The sequence below is a fragment of the Cynara cardunculus genome (genome assembly GCF_001531365.2).
Source record: "Cynara cardunculus var. scolymus isolate 2C chromosome LG 14, CcrdV1, whole genome shotgun sequence".
Taxonomy (NCBI): Eukaryota; Viridiplantae; Streptophyta; class Magnoliopsida; order Asterales; family Asteraceae; genus Cynara; species Cynara cardunculus.
In genome coordinates, this window is record NC_037541.1 from 11821637 (window position 1) to 11836857 (window position 15221).

A 15221-nucleotide genomic window follows, 5' to 3' on the forward strand; every position below is an offset into this window, starting at 1 on the left:
TTTCTCTAACATTAATGAAACTGTTTCATGTATTTCTCTAACATTAATGAATCTGTTTCATGTATTTCTCTAACATTAATGAAACTGTTTCATGTATTTCTCTAAAATTAAAATAATGAAGATGATAAGATCTATGATTAACACCCTCCATAATAAAAAATGATTAATCAACCTCTCATAATTACAAAAAAATGAACAAAATGAAAAATTATGATTGGTTGAATACGGTTTGCACGGTTTGTACAAATTGAGTGGTTTGCATTTGATCGCTCCCCTATATATATATATATATATATATGTATATATATATATATATATATATGTTTTAACCTGGACATCTAACTCGTTATGCGAGCCGACTAATCCCAGGACGACCACCTGTTTTGCAGATAGCCCCAGATCCAGAGTCACCGCATTTGAACCTCCGTGGCCACAAGGGGATTTTTATTCCTCCTTGAATTTGAATTTGAGACCTCCTATACTTTTGACCTTTGGAGTCAAGCTTAAACCAATCAGGCACCACCCTTGTGGTTATATTTTTTTATTAACCAAAAGATTAGTGTTAACTTTGTTAATTAATCTTGGCCCTTAAATTTTTTAATCAATGGTTTAGATGGATTAGGGTCATTCTTGTAAAAAGTAAAAACGGGCGCGCGATAAATCAAGATGAACCCTTATGAACGAGGTTATTTTGGAAACATATCTCGAAGCTTTATTTTAGTGTCTATTGTTGTTATTCGTTCAACCATTGCGAAAGAAGCCATATCTCCGATTACGATTGTGATGTTATGCAGGAGAAATCCGACTGACGTGAAATCCAGTGAATGATTTGGTTCCAAATCGATGGCGGATATTGGTGGAGGTGATGTCGCTAATAGTCCAATAAGAGGTAAAGTTGTTTACCAAATTTTTTATTAAATCATGTATGGATAAATTTGTCTGTCTGGATAAAAGGGTGTTGTTTATTTTTTTTATCTGAACCAACAGTCTGAATAATATAAATGACCGATTTACCCCCAATATTAATTATTTGAACATCAAAACAAAAAATCATAACGAGGCCGACGATGGAGTGTCTCATATGGGAAGGAGGCGGTACTTTAAATTAGGGGCATGGGTGTCATTTTTGTGGCTGAATGGGGACAAACACGATTTCTATCTATGCGATTAAGCCAATGTTCTGTGCGAATAAGCCGTAAGTAAACAACCCAAATGAGCTGTGCGAATAAGCCAGATAGACCAATAAGCTTAATTAAGCCGCAAGTAAACATGTTTTAATCGACATTTAATATAGCATGATGACGATTTTTTGATTTCAATGTTCATTGAGGAAAATGAGCGAAAGAATAATGAAGAAGACATCATTCTCAAACTTCACTAATACAATCGACAACCCAGTCGATTGTGATCAAGATGTTAAAGCAGAAAAAAAATGTAGGATATGATCGTATGAAGAAAAGGGGGAAATCAACAACTCAGTCAAAAGGAACAAGATATCTAGGACATAGAGGTACCTCTTTGACTTGATTCTTTGAAACTGTAATATCGGATTCTAAGACACTGATTCAGGTTGTATCACTGCAATTTAGGAATGTTTACATTATTTGTGTTTTGGACACTGTGTGTTGGAAGACTGTATTTATTTACAATATATAAAAGATGGTTCCTTACACAGAACCTTGACGTTGTAACTTATGAACACAGTTGATTCCGAAACCCTTTTTCACTTATAATCAGCGACCATTATTTTTTAAAATTATGTATGCGGTAATCAGGTTCAACTATGAACACATATATCCGAACAAAGTTATCGTTATTGAACTTGTATACAAGTTATGAACAATTTTCACTTATGAAACTGGTTCGTTTATGCACATGGTTCACTTTGAACATGGTTCCCAATTTCACATAGTTCACTTACGAACACGAGTTCACTTGTTAAATAACTTAAAGTAAATAAAGGGCCATCGTAACTTTTTTTGAACATTTAAATTTATTTTTTATTGTGTTTGAAAAATAAAACGTGTTATCTAAAGGTGTTGTAATAAGACTTGGTTTATAGGACCAAAAAATAAAACATGTTATGTAAAGGTGTTGTAATAAGTTTTTAGGACGTATTAAAAAGTTTTCAGAACACTTTTAATTTAAAACCTCCTATTAACAATTTTATAGGACATTATTTGAAAATTTGTCCTCTTCTATGAAAAGATGAGTTGTTGATCATCTCTCTCAGTGATTTGATGATAATCCCTTTTTCCTTTCGATGTATTTCTGTATCTGTAATTTCAGTTCCAGCGATCATACACTGAGCTTGTTCAGTGATCGCTGAAGAACTTGTTTTGAAATTCATTCAGAGACAACGATACTTCAAGAAAACAACACTCACACCAAAGATCCTTCAGCAAACGTCGAAGACTGAAACTGAAGATTAGAGACTGGCGCGTACGTGATCTAAAGCGGTATTCAGTGATTACAAGCCTGTCTAGCTATGTGTGAAGACTGCTCTAGCTTCAGCGAATGATGATGAGACCTTCAGGTCATTCCAGCATTCAGCGATCAAAGGAAGCTTGCTTAGCACGATTGTTGTTGTTTTGTCCTTGTACACACAAAAGGACAAACCCATACCCTTACCAGAGATAGTACGGTACGGAGCCGATTAGTCGACTCTTTGTCCATCATCTTTAGGTAAGGATGTATGTTCATAAATAGTGCTTTTGTACTATTTACTGTAACAAAGGACAAGCCTTCCTATTAAGGCTTGACACGCACTCTAAACCTACCATACTGCATTAAATGAACATTTAATGCACTGGGTATAAATAGAAGTGTTTTCTTCTCCATGCAGAGTGCGCATCACTCTCTTACTCATTCTTACTTTAAGCTTCTTTCAGCTTAAGTAAAAGAACCCCCCAGCAATATCTTTTCTTATATTTTGCTAATCTTTGTGTGTATCTAAAGGTTGTTTAGATAGGTTTCTCTCAACTTATCTTTCCGCAAACAATCTTGTAAAATCTGTATTGATCTTCTTTATCAATATATATTTTAAATTTGAAAATTGTGTTTGTATTCATCCCCCCCTTCTACAAACTGTTTAGTATTCTTGTAGACCCTTTTGGGACCAACATGAGTTTATAGGACACTTTCTAAAAAATGTTATATAAAATTATTAATGCGACATTTTGTATCAAAAAGTGTCATAAAAAACTTGTTAGGACGTTCAAAAGCGTTATATCAATTTATTACAACGCATTTTAGATAGGACGCTTTAATTTTGTGTCATATAAAATTATGTCCTATAAAGCGGTCTATTAGTACATTAAGGAATTTGTGGCGTCCTATAAACTCAATTTTGTTGTAGTGTTTATTGTTAATTTCAACAAATCACATGGACGAAATTTGCATTTAACTCTTTATATGAACACGAAAATCGACTTTAGAGTTTGTAAACAATATTTATAAGATTGTGTGTGTGACGGCCCAAACTAAAAAAACACGACAATAACAAAATATGCCAAACTGACGCCAATATCAACGAGTAAGCAGAAATTCGAATTACATCCTGTGAGTTGCAACAGATAAAAATAAGACCCACAACTGAGATTTTTTACAAACTGAGGAAGGTATCAGATTAAACCACTAACTCCACACACACCGACGATCACAACTTGTCTTTCCCTTTGGATGCACTCTCCACTTGCTTTGCTACCTTCCTAAGATTGGTTTTCAGTTTTACAAAATGAGGGTTAAACCAAAAGAACTAGTGAATTACCTCGAAAGTCACTATAACAAACTACTCTGTAATAATAGAGTTCATAAATAAAATGAACTCAAACGACAACAACACACACGATCGTCATTACATAGCGGTTACACATAGTCCGTCATGCACACCCGTGACGTTAAATATTGGCTAACACACCTGCCAATCCCATGAGTAACATAAAACATATTTATGTACTTTTTATGGGTATATCCGGTTTGTTAGTGTATATGCCCAAAAGCTAATCATTGGATGATTCTGTTTGGACATTGTGTAATGATATTTGTTTAATGAAAGACAATGCTAATTACTCTGTTTATGGATTATTCTGTGTTATATCTAAAAGTAATAATAACTTTAGAATAATGTATTCTAAAATGTCTCTAGTCAGGTATTAATTCGGATTTAGGTTGAACTAATATAATACGACTAGTTTATACAGGGATTCGTATGGAGATACAAAGTTTATATATAGATACAATGTTTTATCTAAAAGTGTTACAATAAGTTTATAGAATGTTTTTTTGGTGTCGAAACAAGTTTTTTAGGACTATTTTAAAATAAAGTGTTATATTAGCTATTTTATAGGACAATTTTGAGAAATGTGTTGTAAACCTCTCTTTTTATAGAACAGAGGTGTTTATAAGACATTTTTTTTTCAAATAGTCATATATAAATGTCCTAAAAGAACTTGTTACGACGTCTAAAAATGTTCAATAAACTTATTATAAAACTTTTAAATATAACACTTTATTTTCTAGTCCCATAAAACACTATTAGGATATGTAGGGATTGTTTGTTTACCTCTTAATAGTTCAATTAAGAGGCAGTCTCTAAATTTTAAAAAGGTGAATCTTGTTTGACAAAAACAAAATTGTTTCTTAACGGTTCCAAAACTCTCTTAATGATTTTGTATCTTGTGCCTCCTTCAACCATGCAGCAGTCTAATTTCATTTTGAATGATTACCAAACAATTATATTTCATTTTGCACTATATTATAAGAGTCTCTTAATCATTCTGCATCAAACCATTCAACAACTGTCATTCTTTATACATCCTATAACCTCAATCTTATTGTAGTTATATATGAATCCAAATCTTACCCATGACCCGAAAACTTATTTGTAATTATTATGGATTTTTAATTAATTATTGACAAAATTTCTTTTAAATATTATTGGAGAATCAAGAAGCATGTGATTAGATCTTGTTATGGATCCACACACCGAAGCATAGACATGTTGGTACATAGGGGTCAAGTTCCAAAGGTGATGCGGCTAAAATCTCCCTTTCCTTTTTTTAATATGTTATTAAATATCAGTATTCAGTGACAGATTCAGAAACGTCTATTATTGGGGACACATTTAAGAGTGTCAAAAAAATTCTGAAACCAAATAACTCATTTGAACCAATATGATTTCGGGTTATTTGGTTTTCGGATTAAACGATTCAGTTATCGAATAAATATAACTTATTCGGTTTGGTTTTCAATTAATTTTTGACTATTTCAGATAAACCGAGACATCATATTTTCATGTACATATTTTAATTTTCGGTATAAACCAAAGCAAATGAACACACTACACATTAATAGTTAGTAGCAAGAAATTAGAGGGCAAGAGGTCGATAACTTATATTCAGTTAAAAAGAAATAAGATAGCAAAAGGCCAAGAAATAAAAAATAAAGGACAAACTAGTAGCAAACCTTAAATCTAAATAACAAATTAAAGAATCCTAAATCAAAAAACAATTAAGAAAGAGAAAATTAATAATTAACAAATAACAATAATTATAAATATATAAAACAATAAAATGCAAAAAGAAAGTTGGAAAAAATCAAAATAGTGATTAATCAAATCATTAGTATTATAGCAAACAAGATAAGAAAAATAAAATGATTTGCAATATATTGAAACTTGGAACTTATGGTGTATTTGGTACACTGGACAGGACATAACAAAATATGACAAAATATGACAGAGATCTTTGTCTCATGTTTGGCATGACTTTTATGTGGAACAGACAGGAACAAAGTGAAACAAAGTAAAACAGATTTGTTCCACCCCTACCCCATGGAACAGGGTGGAACAAGGTGAAACAGACTTATATTTTATCAATATAACCTCAAAATAAAACTTAATTCTCTTCTAAAACATAAATGTGTATTCTTTTTACATTTTATTCATTCTTTAAATTTTATTTATTGTATTTTATGTTTCTTAAACTTTTATTTTACTCTCCTTACTATTTTTGTATGGTTTCTATATTTTTATTAACTTATGTAATTTATTATATATTAATAATAATAAAAATAATGTAGAAAAGAGGTAAAAATAAAAATTTGAAGCTACATAAACTTTTTATTTGGTGTCATTTTAATTGTTTTGACGAAAATTTCAAATGACATATTTTGTTATAAAAATTAATTATTCTATTATAATTTAATTAAATTAAATTACATAAATTAATTAAAATAAACAAGTCATCAGGGGTAAATTGGTCAATTTACTTGTTCTATTCTGTCCAGTTTTATCTTACCAAACGTTGAACAGTTGTTCTACCTATCCTGTCATGTCTTGTTCCGTCATGTATTGTCATGTCTTGTCTGGACACCAAACACATCCTTAAGGACGTTTAATTAATCCTTAAAGTAATGACTCATTGGAGTAAGAGCTATAAATGAGATGCATAAATTTAGATTTGGAGTCTTATCTTTAATTGTTGGGGGCCTATTAATAACTTTTTGTTAAATTTTTTTTTAAACCTACCACTCATGTTTTATTTGGATGTTTCTTGAGTTAGCTTGTTGGGGGCCTATGCCCCCTACCCCTTGACTATGCATCCGCCACTGTTAGTATTGATATATCGAGAAAGTATTTATACAGATAATGAATAAGAAGAGTCCTAAAAGAATTCAATCCGCGATTACGATTGCATAAAGAACAAGACGGAGAGAAAACTTCAAAAATGAATAATACGGCTATCGATACTGTTAGTGTCAAAGACACAGACGTCTGGCTCATATGATGTGATTCTGTGATGAAATTCATGGGACTTTGGTTTGACCAATTTCTTAATCAACCCATTTAGACGAATACACTGCCTTGAATTCTTGATATCTTCCAAATCTGTATAAATACAGTCTTGTATAAATAAACGCTCAAATCCATATAACTATATGTTGTTCATTTGATAGTAATTCGAACTGATAAATTAAATTCAAAATTAAAAACAGTTTAATAAATAAATAAACAATGAAAAATTGTCGTGCGTTTGTGAATTAAGAAGTTGATCATCAACTATCAAACATTTATATTTCCGTGTCAAATGAATTAGAACGATATTACTTCTATGATTGTGAGAATTTAAGTATACTATTGATAAACCTTTTTACAGTGATTAGAAGGGAACTCGCACAATGTAGCGAAATACATCTGGATTTTAATGTTTCGTTTTATTTCTTTCTTTGTCTCAGTTGATGTTATAATACGGTTTTATGTGGTTTTGAGAAAACGTTAATGTTTTTATTTTTGAATAAAATATAAATATGAAGATATCATAAAAAATTGAAAAAAAATATTGGTATTAGTATCAAACTAACTATTTAAAATTTCTTTTTTTTCATGTATTTTTTTAATTCATTTTTTTTATTTTTGGTTTAATAATATAGTTTTTTATAAAGATAATAATTAAGTATTTTGTTAGAAGTCAATGACTATCCTAATTGTATTTTAGATTTTTTATATTTAAAATGAGATGTTTATCATCTATTTGATTGTGTTTATCTACAGTTAGTTACACGAATTAAAAATGAAGCTTTAATAAGTTGTACTTACACATAATTTACTTGTAATCTTGAATTTCAAGTAATATACATTAATGAATGATACTCATGCATGAAAAATAGTTTTTAAGAGTTTTTGTCAAATGTTTTATAATATAGTATAGATATATGAATGAAAAATTCTTGTAATTTATTGATCGTATTCTCCGCTTTTACATTTTATAGGACCGAATAAGAAATAAAACATTCATTATTTTGCCTTTTTGCGGTCATCACATACCATATCATAAAGAAGAAATAAAATTTATTTTGGAACAAAATGAAGTCTACTATTTAAGGGCTGTTTATCCGACGCTTACTCGGGTAATTGAACACCAAGTTACATTACCTTACCGGATAAATATGGTAAGGACCAAAAATCTTACCCGATAAGAGCGAGACAAGAACCAAGATCTTACCCGGTAAATGAGGGGGACGACTCTTACCACGGTAAGAGCTTATTACCGGGTAAATTGTTGCATACAATACCGTTTTGGTAGACAATCTTAACCGATAAGTAAACGATACTGTTAAATTTTACCGATAAGCACTTACCGAGTAAGTGTTTGGTAGACGGCCCCTATGGTAAGATGCATTAAATGAAGATATATAGAAAATCGATGAACAATGCTATTAGTGGTAATCTCTGCCTTGTAAAATGAGGAACATATGAAGAATCACGTGAAGTTGTATTGTAAATGGTTGTACAAATGGTAGTATTTTTTTACAATTTTTGTTAAACACATTGTTTAAGCAATGAAGCTATAGAGATTCACATGTGAAGATTTATGCATATCGTCACATCCAACTGAATTTAATGTAGCATCATATATGAAAATGTATTGTATATGGTATGTACTTCATATATGAAGTTTTATTATAATGGATGCAGCTTCACATATGAAGCTTCATATGACAAACATTTGTCATGTTCAACTTCACATGTAAAGTTGTATATGGAATAAATAAGCAAATGGTAGTTTTGACAATGGTTATTACATAAATTGCTTACGTCCCCAGTTTCGCGACATTTCCTAGTACTTTGGATAATATATGTGACTCGTTTCACTGCATAAAACAGAGCCTAAAATTAGACTCTACTTTCCTTTGTTTGAAGTAGTGACTTGCAATCTTCGAGTAAGTTGAGTTCTAAGCCTAGACCTAAATACCTAATCGAACTTCATTACGAGAAACTGTAAATTGCTTATCCTCCATGTTCCATTTATGGATCTTATCTTCGTCTCTCCTTGCATCAAGTAAATGAAACCATAATAGCATCTTTAGTTTTTCCAAACCATATAAATAAAACCCACAAATACCTTAACTTTGTCGGTAGGGGTGTTCATGGGTTGGGGTTGATCGGGCTGAAGCCATTTGAACAACCCAACCCAATGTTTGCAGTTTGAAAAATCTCAAATGACCATAAAAGACCCATAACTGATGTTTTTGTGTATGAGTATCCTAGCATTCTCCACATAAAAGTTGTTTCCTAAAAACTTGTACTTCTCTATCATAACCTATGTGTGAATAATTATTGCTTTTTGTCATATACAAGATCACGGTACCTGAAGGCTGAGCTGCATCTCTGAAACCACGACTCGATTTCCAGAAATTTGCTGCCAAAGTGTTCTCCTGAGTCCTGAATCCATATCAAAAAGCTTTGATGAGTTGACTCATTCACACCTGCACGACCTCGAATATTAAAGGTTTGTTTGAGAAGAAAGCTTCCAAATTCCCGATCACAATTTCATAAAGATTGTTCATAGATTCTTCTGTCATCACTGCGTTATGAGGGGTCATAACAACATTATCTAAATGAAAAAGTTCTTCAGGGACATTGGGCTCGTTTTCAAAAACATCCAAACCAGCACCAGCAATCTCCCCTTTTAGTAAGCACTGCACCAATTCTTTCTCATTGATGATTGCTCCTCGGGCCACGTTCACAATAATTCCTTCCTTTCCTAAAGCCATCATGACATTTTTGTCAATCATGTGACGGGTTTGGTCCATTAATGCACAGCAGATGATGATGATCTCACAGTTTGCTGCGAGTTCTTGAATATTGGGATAGAATGGGAATGTAACGTGCGGTTTTTTCTTTCTGGAGTTGTATGAGATAATGCAACCAAAGGTATTAAGCTTCTTTGCAACATTAAGGCCAATGCTTCCCATTCCTACAACCCCAACTCGCTTGCCACCCAACTGAATTCATAAATACCAATAGACCACAGTTAGCAGTATATACAAAAGCTAATCTGGTTCACAGTTCCTTAACAGTTAACAGTGTGTTTGTGGTGCATTTGGTATGCAAGACAGGATGAGACATGACAAAAACTAGTTGTCCCATGTTTGGTGCAACATTAGACCGGGACAAGACAAGGATTGAGTGCAACAAAAATTAATTTTTTTGTCCTACCAAAATAGGTGGAACAAAAATCAAGGAGATGAGACAAATTGATAAATTACTAAATTACCCATGTCAAATTAAAACACTAAAACCTTGCACAATTCCTTAAACCTCCTACCTCCAGTCCTATCTCGTCTCGTTCCTTTCAGTCCTGTCCAGTCCCATCTGCATACTAAACGCACCCTAAGTATGGCTAAACACAATAGTTAGAGTTAGTCGTAAATGACCTATAAGTACCAAATGCAATAGTGACAAGTAAATCCACACGCACATGTGAATTCATCTTTAAACTCTTTGTACGATCATTCTTTCATGCAAAGCACAATTTACAGCCAACATAAGTTTCTCTCACCATCCAGTCATTCAGACAAATAAGGACAAGGTTTTTGTTTGTTAATCTGCTAATAGATCATTTGTTCATTTTGACTGCCATCATAAATTTGCCAATTTAGAGGGCTGGGAAAGATTTCCCTTCCCTCTTGATAAAATAGACACATATGAAAATGGTCGGTATGTTAAGAATAGCACACTCCCACTTCATAATTGCATGTACACTGGCAATGAAGATAATTGAAGGGGATGAGAGTTGGAAAATATATCTTTTTCCTACTAATAAATACAGACACATAAGATGCAGGATGAGTTAGAATGATCACAAAGTAGTCATAGCTAAGTTGCAAATTCACTAATGGAAAGTTTCATCTACGATGGTAAAAAAGATGTCCGTTTGGGGGGCAGGGTGGTGCGATAACTGAAAGTAGCATGCTTGACTGCAATCATGATTTGCACTAATGACAGTTACGACCATCATGAGCCGTATGCATTTTTAGAAGTGGAAAAGTTGAAATAGTATGAATTTTGGGAGAGGGTGTTCAAGTTATTTTGAAGAAGGGTGAAATCAGTTTCCATTTGTAGTTAGTGATGTTAAAAAAGCCATCAAGCATTTAGCTTGGTCGTGTTTGGCCCATACATAATCCGTGGTAATTCTTTGGTGGTCATTAATTCAATTCTCAAAATCCCCTTACCTATTCTACATAAAATTCTTACATTCAGAATAGCTAGCCCTTATAACATACACATGCATATACATTACGTAAACATACAAATCTGCCAAAAGGGGGAGAGTGAAAGAGAGAACCTTGTGGCCGAGAGGATAATCTCCTTTCTGCTGCCACAGCCCAGCCTTAACAAACCAATTAGCGGCACTAACTCTTCTTAGCACATCAATCAACAAACCCACAGCTGTATCAGCAACATCCTCCGAGAAAATTGAGCCAGCATTAGCAACTTTGATTCCACGCCGTTTGCACTCATTGAGGTCAATATGGTCGAGACCAGCACTGCTGGTCATGATAAAACGAAGCTCAGGCAGGTTCTGCAATATGTCAGTAGTAATGGGGCGTCCAGCAGAAAAGAAGGCAGCTTGTACAGAAGCTGCATGGGTAGAAAGGAATTGGTGGAGAGGAAGAGAGGATTCCCATGGTTTGAGAAAACGGAATTTCTCCGAAAATTGTCTCTCGTAGACTTTGAAAACAAAAGGCTGCCTGAGAAGCAAGACACTTGGAAGGTCATCTGCTATCTTTTCTTTTTGTGAAGGATCATGTTTTCCCATGTTTGTAGTACGTGGATCTGCGCAAGTGATTTTGAATGCAACTTGAAAGAATTAACAACAAACAGATTCCGACCTTTCTACAATCACAAATGGAAAATTTGATCATTCACATCCGGTTGAACACAAAATAGATCCATGATAATATTCTTCCACACAAAAACCTTCTGCTCCAAAAGAGAGGCTTATACATTGAAAATGGCAATTTCTATAAGTTTATTTCCCAAAATTGCATGCAAATGAAGTTGTGCAGAAAGTTTTGTAACTGGCGTTAAACTTAGGTCAACAAGATATGTATTACATATAGATTAATTTGATGACAAAATCAATTTGACCAACCAACAGAATTGAAGCCTTCTCAGGTGTATATGGCTAGTTATAGACTTGATTATTACACTCATGGTTGGTATTCATAGTTACATTATACTTCTATTGAGAAAATATTAACAAATCTGTGGAGTAAAGCGACTGGTTCATTCTATTCCCATTATCTCATACCTCCTTTCCACATCAGAATTCCAAACAATCATAAACTATCCCCACAATCAATGACTCAAAATTTTGACAACTGAGGTCTAATGACAAATTTCCAACTTCAAAATCGATTAGTAGTGTTTGAGTTTCTACTAACAGTTGGACATCTGCATTACAGCTTATAAGAAATAGTATAAAGATAAAGAACAATGTTCATTCAGAGTATGAGTATGTAACATAATTCATATAAAACTAAAAGCAATAAGTTTGACTTTTAAATGCCAAAATGTATTTATTAACTTCTGTTGTTCACATAACGAGCAGCAACCTATTGAGAGTGAATTCCGATCAAAATTGCAATCTTTAGGTGACTAAACTTACTAATAGTCTAATAGGATTCCCAATTAACTATTCAGATCATTTTTATTATCATGAAAAGTGACTTGTCAATCTCAATCCAGCTAGGTTTTAAGAACCCTATATGACAATTCTTCTGAACAACAAGGAGCGAATTGTGCTATTAGCCATCAACACTCACTAAAAAGAGATTTATATAGATAGACGATTCCAGTAACAAAAAGAGATGGATGCTTATTATTCAAATCTTAGATCCCAAACTCTAAGTGAATCAAAACTGTGAGCAATTTCTAGCTTCAAAAGTAAGCAATTTCTCGTAATCAAAATTCATCATGATAAAGAAAAAGAAGGCAGAAACAATATCAAAAATTCTGGATCAAATCTAGGGTTTCAACTTTCAAATTTTGGGATTCCATTCAACCAAAACCAGTTACGAGTAACAGTAATAGAGAATCGCCTATTACGTTCTAATCAGTTTCCGCGTTTCAACTAGAGAAGTTTCAAACAGGTAACCAAAACATCCATGAAATTTGGAGCACTAGTGAATAAGCTTCCAGAATTATTAGAAGAACGATCGTCCATGGAGAACGTACCAGCGAAAAGGACGGTTTCTTCAGGAGCCTGGAAGTACGACGGTAGCCGGTGGTTGCCGGCGGTGGAACTGTCGCGCTATATTTGGTGGATGGACGCTTTTGTACCAATTTTTTGTGTATGCAAAAGTGAATATTCATAAAATATATTATAAAATCATTCATAATAATGTTTATTACACAATAAAAAGTTATGTTTTAAAATTTTAATTTTTTATTTAATGAAAAAAGAAACCGGTAACGTCTTATCTTGATTCAGACCGATCATCCTATTGTCTGGTTAGAGATGGCCAACCATAGTCCAGGACCGCAACTGATTATGATCTGACGGTCCAAGACAGATATTGGGATTTCTGAATATTAAAGGTTCGTCCTGGTTATATATCGGGATTGATTTTTCATAATTTTGAAATATTTTATAATTTTCATGTATTATAATACAAATATTTGATCGTAATACAAAAAATATAGCATACTACAAATATATAAATATCTGATTGTCATGCAAGTTGGTTCGTCTGTATCATTATCATAATCACTTTGTTGCGGTGGTTGTTGTGGTGACGCCATAATTGCTACAATTACTCACTATGTGTGGATTGGTAAAACAACTGATAATTTGTAAAACAACTTGAAAGTTTAACTTGTTTACCTTCTTATACCATACACCAACATTAAGATGTCGACCCATGAAGATTGCGTTTGGTGTCAAGACAAGATAGGACAAAACGGTTGTTTAGCATTTAGTAAGATATAATTGGACATAACAGAACAAGTAAAATGACCAATTTACTCTTAATTGGTTGTTTATATATTTTGATTAATTTGTGTAATTTATTAAATTATAATAAAATAAGTATTTTTTATAACAAAATATATCATTCGAAAGTTTTCGTCGAAACAATTAAAATGACACCAAAATAAAAAGTTTATGTAGTTTCAGTTTTTATTATAATATATAATAAATTATAAAAATATAGAAAACGTATAAAAAATAATAATTTGAACACAGTAAAATGAAAGTTTAAAAAATATAAAATATAATAAGTAAAATTTAAATAATGAATAAAATGTAAAAAGTGACATGTTTAATGTTTAAAAGAGAATTAAGTTTTATATTAATGTTATATTGGTAAAATACAAGTCTGTTTTATCTTGTTCCATGAGACAGGGGTGGAACAAGCATGTTTCACTTTATTCTTGTGATAAGCATGGTTTATTACATTCTTAAAGTACCTATTTCTTATGTTTATTAGGTAGATTTTCATAGTTTATCCCAACCTTGAGTCATTTTTACTTCTTTATTTTCCATTTATTATGTTTGGAGCTAATTATGATGATGAATCTGTTTTTACAACAACTTGGAGTAGATAACATTTCTTTGACTCATTGCACTGCACTGTGATGCTGCAGCATTCCAACAGCATCGCCCGGCTGCACTATGGCTTTTTGGAAAAGTGCTTATTGGTTAAGCCATTATCTTGGATGGAGGTCTGAGCTGCAGAAGCCCTCGTTTTGGACCCTTAACAACTGGTGAAATGATGTGGAGAAGACTTTTTGATGACCTTTTGTGATGGAGATGAAATCTACTTTTTGTTGTCTTCTCATCTTTGTACCTTGTACTTTGTACTTCACTTTAATATTTTGTCTTTTCCTCTTGTGTTGGGTATAAAAGAAGGCCTTTGGCCTCTCTTTTCCAYACACCTCCTGGACATTTGATCTTCATCATTTGTTTCAAAACTCTCCCAAAACTCTTCCATCTTATTAGTATTATTTACAAGCTTTTAATTAATGTTATTTACATTTCGTCTTTTATTTATTTCTTTATTGTCATTTATTTTACGTCTTTACTTTCCGTCATTTACTTTCAATTATTTACATTCACGTCTTTACTTTCCGTCATTTACTTTCAGTTATTTACATTCACGTCTTTACTTTCCGTCATTTACTTTCCGTTATTTACATTCATGTATTTACTTTATGTCATTTATTTATGTCATTTACTTTCTGTAATGAGTAGCTAATTTCATTAGTTCGGGTGTAGGGTAAAGGGTGAAATGTTAAACCGAATGAAAGTGGACATTGTTTCGCAATAACAATGTTCCACTATTTCATTCAAGTTTTATAAAACCAAGCACACTTCTTGACGGGTTGATCACTTTGAAAGTGTTAAAGTGCCATGGACTTAGAGATAAGCCAT

General features: G+C 32.5%; 1 protein-coding gene across 3 annotated transcripts; it reads right to left on the reverse strand.

Annotated features, from left to right (window-relative positions):
- Positions 1-8579: 8579 nt before the first annotated feature.
- LOC112526761 (glyoxylate/hydroxypyruvate reductase HPR3) lies at positions 8580-13142 on the reverse strand. Of its 3 annotated transcripts, XR_003070646.1 has the most exons (4): positions 13025-13142; positions 11130-11620; positions 9150-9786; positions 8580-8652 (listed from the first exon to the last, which is right to left on the reverse strand). XR_003070646.1 is itself a non-coding variant. In XM_025137176.1 (3 exons), exons 2-3 carry the CDS (start codon positions 11601-11603, stop codon positions 9262-9264), a joined length of 999 nt encoding a protein of 332 aa, XP_024992944.1. In that variant the 5' UTR covers positions 11604-11680; positions 13025-13136; the 3' UTR covers positions 8846-9261. The 3 variants fall into 3 exon arrangements, 2 of the variants coding, with proteins under 2 accessions (XP_024992944.1, XP_024992943.1); XM_025137176.1 differs by lacking the exon at positions 8580-8652 and having other exon boundaries at positions 8846-9786; positions 11130-11680; positions 13025-13136; XM_025137175.1 differs by lacking the exon at positions 8580-8652 and having other exon boundaries at positions 8847-9786.
- Between the last annotated feature and the right edge of the window lie 2079 nt (positions 13143-15221).

Coding starts and splice junctions, on each gene's coding strand:
- LOC112526761 (XM_025137176.1), bottom strand. CDS start 11,603: ATGGGAAAACATGATCCTTCACAAAAAGAAAAGATAGCAGATGACCTT. Junction 9,787..11,129: donor ATTATCCTCTCGGCCACAAG/GTTCTCTCTTTC, acceptor TTATGAATTCAG/TTGGGTGGCAAGCGAGTTGG.